This window comes from Zingiber officinale, chromosome 2A (assembly GCF_018446385.1).
Source record: "Zingiber officinale cultivar Zhangliang chromosome 2A, Zo_v1.1, whole genome shotgun sequence".
In the NCBI taxonomy this organism is placed as follows: domain Eukaryota; kingdom Viridiplantae; phylum Streptophyta; class Magnoliopsida; order Zingiberales; family Zingiberaceae; genus Zingiber; species Zingiber officinale.
The window spans coordinates 172,563,252-172,569,298 of record NC_055988.1 but is presented as its reverse complement, the minus strand read 5'-3'; the positions used below and the strand labels follow the sequence as shown (position 1 = coordinate 172,569,298).

The 6,047-nt window shown below is 35.5% G+C and overlaps 1 protein-coding gene across 2 annotated transcripts; it reads left to right on the top strand.

The window, feature by feature from the left end:
• The first annotated feature begins 1,882 nt into the window (after window positions 1–1,882).
• On the top strand, window positions 1,883–5,345 carry LOC122043306. 2 transcript variants are annotated; one of them, XM_042603876.1, is made up of 3 exons: window positions 1,883–2,016; window positions 2,867–3,100; window positions 3,194–5,345. In XM_042603876.1, the coding sequence occupies exons 2-3, from the start codon at window positions 2,977–2,979 to the stop codon at window positions 5,221–5,223; spliced, it is 2,154 nt and encodes a 717-aa protein (XP_042459810.1). In that variant the 5' UTR covers window positions 1,883–2,016; window positions 2,867–2,976; the 3' UTR covers window positions 5,224–5,345. The 2 variants fall into 2 exon arrangements, with proteins under 2 accessions (XP_042459810.1, XP_042459811.1); XM_042603877.1 differs by lacking the exon at window positions 1,883–2,016 and having other exon boundaries at window positions 3,194–4,648; window positions 4,782–5,345.
• The last annotated feature ends 702 nt before the right edge of the window (window positions 5,346–6,047 follow it).

The window sequence follows — 6,047 nt, the reverse complement described above, 5'->3', positions numbered from 1 at the left end:
ACATAAAAATCTCCAATCCAAAATCCTCAAATTTGAATTTGATCCGATCTAGAAAATTTTCAATCTGAACCTGATATTTTTTAATTGACTTTAATCGGATTAACACGTCGGATTCATTTTTAACCTCCCTAAACACAAGACAAAGAAGGATTTACATTAGGCCCGTCTTGGGCTATACCCTAGTTTAAAAATTTTCTTTTTCATATCTAATCATGTATTTCAAATCACAAAAAGTATCATAGAAAACAAAAAAAAATTTAAAAAATCTTGCTTTCATTTACCCCTGTCAAATCATGCATGAGAAAGATTTTGCATTAATTATCCCTACCTCATATCTTATTTAAATTTAATCAAGTATTTTTATTATTATTATTTTTAATCTAAAACGTTACTAAAAAGGATTTTTTATAATTATATATTTTTATTATATTAATGAAAACATTTCTTTTCAGAAATCTTAATATATAAATAAATCAATCTTTAAGGCAATCCTATATTATTTATAATCCGATCCATCTCAATTAAATTTATCAAAAATAATTTTTTAATGAATATGAAATATAGGTAAAAAATACGAGTAGAATATAAAAGAATAATAAGAAGAATTTATTAAGTCAAATTAATCATATATATTAAAATAAATAAATCTCATTAAGTGAGAAATAAAATATATATATCTGTATATTAAAAAAAAAATATTGTCCTGTACTCTAATCCTATTCAAAAAATAAATTATATTTTATAGTCTATAATTTGACATTAAAAAATTTAATTTTTTTAAATTGTATTTGATACTTAATTCATTTTTCCGCACTCAAAGTTTATCCCGTCCTCCTCTTATTTCTGGATCCGTCCCGAACACGAGAGCATAAAAAGAAACAAAGAATTTGAAAAAACCTAGGTGGAGCCTTTGCAAAAATTTTAGTTAACTCTTTATATCATTCTAATAAGTATTAATTATTTGGAAGTTCTCTTTATTGTAGGGAGTGAGAAGAGATTATGGATCGGATGCCATGAACATTTTGCCAGTATTTGGATGATATGTGGATGATATTCATTTAGAATGAGTCTGAGTAGATTATCATATACTTATATCTTAATCATCTACAAACTAGTAAATAATTATAATAGTCAAGTTATAGTGATTAAGAAAATAAAATAAGATTATAAAGATGTACTCTTACTAATTTATTTCTACAGGTTTCTTAGTTAAGTCGTGTTACTCATTTCTTTAGTTTTTTTTTAAAATAGAAAATTGAATGGTTCAACCGAGTGAAATAATACGTTTGAATGGTTCAACAAAGTGAAATTGAATCCCACGACCCGAATCCGTCCCCGTCACGTGTTATTTCCCCGATCCGATGGGTCCCAGAGAGTAACTCATTGGGTGCATGGCAGCTGTCCAGGCAACGCGTGGACGCGGTCTTAATTATTATTTCACTATCATAATTACAATAATAATATTAAAAAAGAATTATACATATTATATTTGTAGGAGGTCAAAATTAAATTAATTATTCCTTTTTTCATAATTTTAATATTTATTATGGTTCTTTATTCACCAAAAGTCAACTTGACGTATTAATTAGGAGGGCAAGCCATAATAATATGTTAATATATATATATATATATATATATATATATATATATATTATTTAAAATTAATTAAGTAAAAGATTTGTGAAATCTATTTAAAAAAAATAATGACATTAATTGGCACTTTTAATAATTATTAGTATAATAAATAATGTATTGGCATTTAATTACATAAAATGGCGCCCAAGCACGGACCGATTTGTTGACTTTTACCTGGTCAAATTGTCCACGGAAGCGTGTAAGTGGTCAACTCCCCTGCTCCTATATAAACGCTAACCTTCCTCCGCTGCCTCGGCCAGTTTATCGTTCGCCGTCGCCTCTCCTTCTCCAGATCCCCACTCAAGTAGCAGACGCGGTTCGGGAGCCAAGGAACAAGAAGAATTAGGGATCAAGAACCTCGAAAAGCTTCCGATCTGAAAGGTGAGTGTGTAAAGTTTCCAGTTTTCGCGTGATTAGGGTTTGTGGTTTTTGATCTGTGAAGGTGTCGGTTTTAAGAATCGATTTCTGTGTTTTCTTCACTTTTATTGGTCGAAATAGTGCGTTCGGGTAGGTTTTCTAGGTCTGCAAGGTTCGTCGCTTGATGGACGGAGATGGAATTTGGGGGAACGGAAAATTGGTAGAAGGGAAATGAAGAAAGTCCTTCCTTTTTGTGTTGATTACTGATTGAAGTAGGCGTTTCGCACATTGCTCGTTTGATTGTTCTTCCCGTTTCCATGGACTTCTAGGCTTTTTGTTCTGTTCCATGTGAACGGAGTCGGTTTCTGGTGGTTGCCGTCCAATTTCGCCTTCGAATGTTTGGGAACTAAAAGTATCTTTATGTAGTTTGAAGGACTTGGTAGCTAATTCCTTAACCAATTTCTACTTCTACGACCTTAAGCTTGTGAAAATTTAGCTTTTTTGAGTTGCAATTTCTCGATACACTTTTATTTTTGTTCCCTTTGGCTCTTTAGGCATATGTTGACACTTTTCTATGTTCATGCTCATTTTTAGTTTTTTTTTAATCTTATACAAGTCTAGGGCTTTTTACATCCTTTACAACTGCACATTGAATTATAGCTAGTTCTCTTATTGAATTTGGTTAAACCAATTTGTTCTATTGATCATAAGCTAGTTCTCTTATTGACTTGTTCTGTGAACTGTGGTAACCTAATTTTCTTTGTGTTTCTTAATTCTGTTAATGCATTTCCACTGCTATATATCTTGCAACACAATTTGGCTCACTAATACTCTAGATTAATAAATTATAATTTACCTTCATTATACGCAATAGGTCAAGGATTGTCATTTTGCAAATCAAAGAAAGCTACACCATGATCGAGAGATTCTAGAGCTTGTGGGGATCCTGAAGTCTTTACTTCTAACCGGTTTACATTATTGGACATGGCTAGCAATAACACAATCCCTGGATTCCGGTTTGTAAGATGCCCGAGATGCATGGCTCTTCTTACTGAAATTGCTTGTGTTCCGGTATACCAGTGTGGTGAATGTGGTGTGACTCTTCGAGGTAAGATTCCATGTTGATCACATTGTTTACTTACATTTTTTTTTCTCATGTAGTTCTTCTCCTCATGGATTTTGTTTTCTTTATTCTTGGCAGCAAAACATTATAATTCTACCGATCAGAGTGCAGCATCTCTAGCTTCACAACCGTCTAAAGCAGAAGATGCTTCAAGCAGTGGTTTAAACAAAGGAGATGAAGAAAGCTGCCTGAAGGAGAGACAAATGGAGCTCGAAGCTAGTTCCTCCAATGTGAGAAGTATGGACTTGCAGAGTTCTAGTCCCAATAACAGAAATGATGCTTCACTGGACAACAAGGAGAACAACAACAATCATCATAGTGAATGCGGGAAAGTTTCAAAGATAGCCAGTGCAAATCCATTCGACGTCAACATCTCTTCCGTCATTGATACTGGCAACGCTGAGACTCCTCGTAAACGTGTACCTCTGTCCAGAAGAACTTTTAGAGGAATGTCGTGGGATTCAGCAGATACTAATGTACATAAAGAAGAGGGTGTTAAAGAGAAGCAAGTGGGAACACAAATTGTAGCTCAAGAAGTTTCACAAGAGTCGCCGAGAGAGAAGCCAGCTGCTCTTGAGACATTTGGTTTGCTCGGAAATGAGATTTCCCAAAATGAAAAAGATGATTTAGTGATAAATCCCTCTTTTGTTTCAGAGATAGATACCGGCAACGTTGAGACATCTCGTAAATGTGTGCCCTTGTCCAGGAGAACTTTTAGAAGAATTGTGCAAGATTCAGCAGATACTAATGTACATAAAGAAGAGGGTGTTAAAGAGATGCAAGTGGGAACACAAATTGTAGCTCATGAAGTTTCACAAGAGTCGCCGATAGAGAAGCCAGCTGCTCTTGATACATTTGGTTCGCACACAAATGAGGTTTCCCAAAAAGAAAAAGATGATTTAGTGACACATTCCTCTTTTGACTCTGACGACTTCCATTCGGTTCAGAACTTGATGGAATCAGAAAATCATGTGCATTCAAGATCGGCCTCGATAAATCTAGTGGAGGTCTCCAAAGGCTCAGCCGACAAACAAAATGATAGGGCAGTAGCTGATCTTGATTCATTTGAGATCTCGAGGGATTCAAAGGTTCCTATGGGCTTACTTAACATTCAAACGGAGATCCTAAGGAAGGTTGATGGATTGAAAGAGGAAATCAATGAAATCTTTGATAAATCTGATGAGAGCAGGGCACAGCCTCACCATGTGAAGCATCTTAAGCCAGGCCGATGTCAAACTCCTCCTAAAGTGACCCATCAAAGAAGGGCAATTCCTCGACCACCACCCAGGTCCAATGGCATTCCTTCAAAGCCGTTCGATGTTCCTTGCAAGCATTGTCATTATGAAGGCCGCCGAGCATCTCCAAGCCCTTGCCACAATGGAATTTGCAGAGCTTGCCACTGCAATCATACATGCCATGCTGGTTCTAGGCCCTCTCCATGTTCCCACAAGCCTCAGGTTGAGCGTCAGACCGAGAAACCAAACAACAATGATGGAAGACAGCAGAAGAAGCAACTTTGTCGCCCTGTTTTAGGTGGCTCTCCATTTGTCGTATGCTACAACTGCTTGGAGTTGCTTAGGCTTCCTATCGATTTCTTCATAGTGCAGAGAAGATTTTATAAGCTTCAATGTGGTGCTTGTTCTAAAGTTCTTACATTTTCTTTCAGAACTCCAAAATATGGGATTCCCCTTACACCCGATGAGGCTGAGACACCGACAACCGAGTTGGACAGCATGACAGATACTACTCCTGGGCACGAGGTCTCCATCTTTCCGTCCAATGATAGATCCCCATGGGAACCAGTTTCCTACTCAGACTATGGATACTCTCTTGCCTCTGATACTGAAATGCCAGTAAATTTTCCAAGTAGATCAACTCTGATGGATAAGAGAAAAAGTAGGCTTAGAACAGGTTCACAACTTTATCAGCTCATGGACTATGGTTCGGCAAGTGAGATCTTATATCGGCACAGTGATATCGATGAAGTATCTGAATTCACAGCGCCAAGCACGCCCCGCTGTAATACTCCCAAGGAAAGGCTGGTGGAAGATGGAATGATAAGAAAAGGCTCTTATGTTTCTGATCCTTCAACCAGTCAGCATTTCTGAAGGTTTTGTGTATGATGTTTAATTGTATAGTCCAATTGATCATAGAACTTTTTGTATTCATTGTAGCTTTTTTAGTTTCATTCATTATAATTAACGATATCATCTTAAGATTTTTAGTCGAATTCTCCTTCAGACGATATCTTCCGCCTAGATCATCTTCCTCGACAAAGACTAGATAGTAAAGGAATGAGTCTACCCTTGGGTGCTGTCGGGTTCGCACAGCCTACTACTTGCGCATGCTTGATGATCATTCCTAACGCAAGTCTGATGTTCGCACCTGCCAATTGTCTTCGTTGAGAATACAATCAAATTTTACATTAAAAATATATAAAAAAAATTATAAGTTTATAAAATGAAAATATCTTCATTGATATAAGATCATTTGGATAAAGTTTAAAAATAAATCTATAAAGACTTAAGTGCAAAGTTGTATCAAAGTGAGGACACTCTTCATCAGTCTAACTGTCAGAAGAAGTATGAACGAGCCAGAATCATTATCCAAGTCGAACCATATGAATAAAACCTTGAACGAAGTGAGACCCTAAACAAATCAAGAGTGATTTAATAATGGTAGTTTTTCATTTGAAAGAAAGATTGTTGGAATACAATTAAAGTCCACTTTAGAAAAATATAAAAAAGATCATGAATTTATAAAATAAAAATATCTCCATTAGGCCTTTTAGGTAGAGCTCAAATAAATACATAAAAACTTAGGTCTAAAATGAATAATATTATATTATTATGAAGATATCTGAAATTTTTTGGTCCTAACATAATAGGATGCTGCACCAAAACGGGCCACTATGTTTTGCACATGAACCCTA

Excerpts from the sequence above, each read along its gene's own strand:
- LOC122043306 (XM_042603876.1), top strand. The coding sequence starts at position 2,977 with ATGGCTAGCAATAACACAATCCCTGGATTCCGGTTTGTAAGATGCCCG. Across the intron at positions 3,101-3,193 it reads ATGTGGTGTGACTCTTCGAG|CAAAACATTATAATTCTACC; the intron begins GTAAGATTCCAT and ends TATTCTTGGCAG.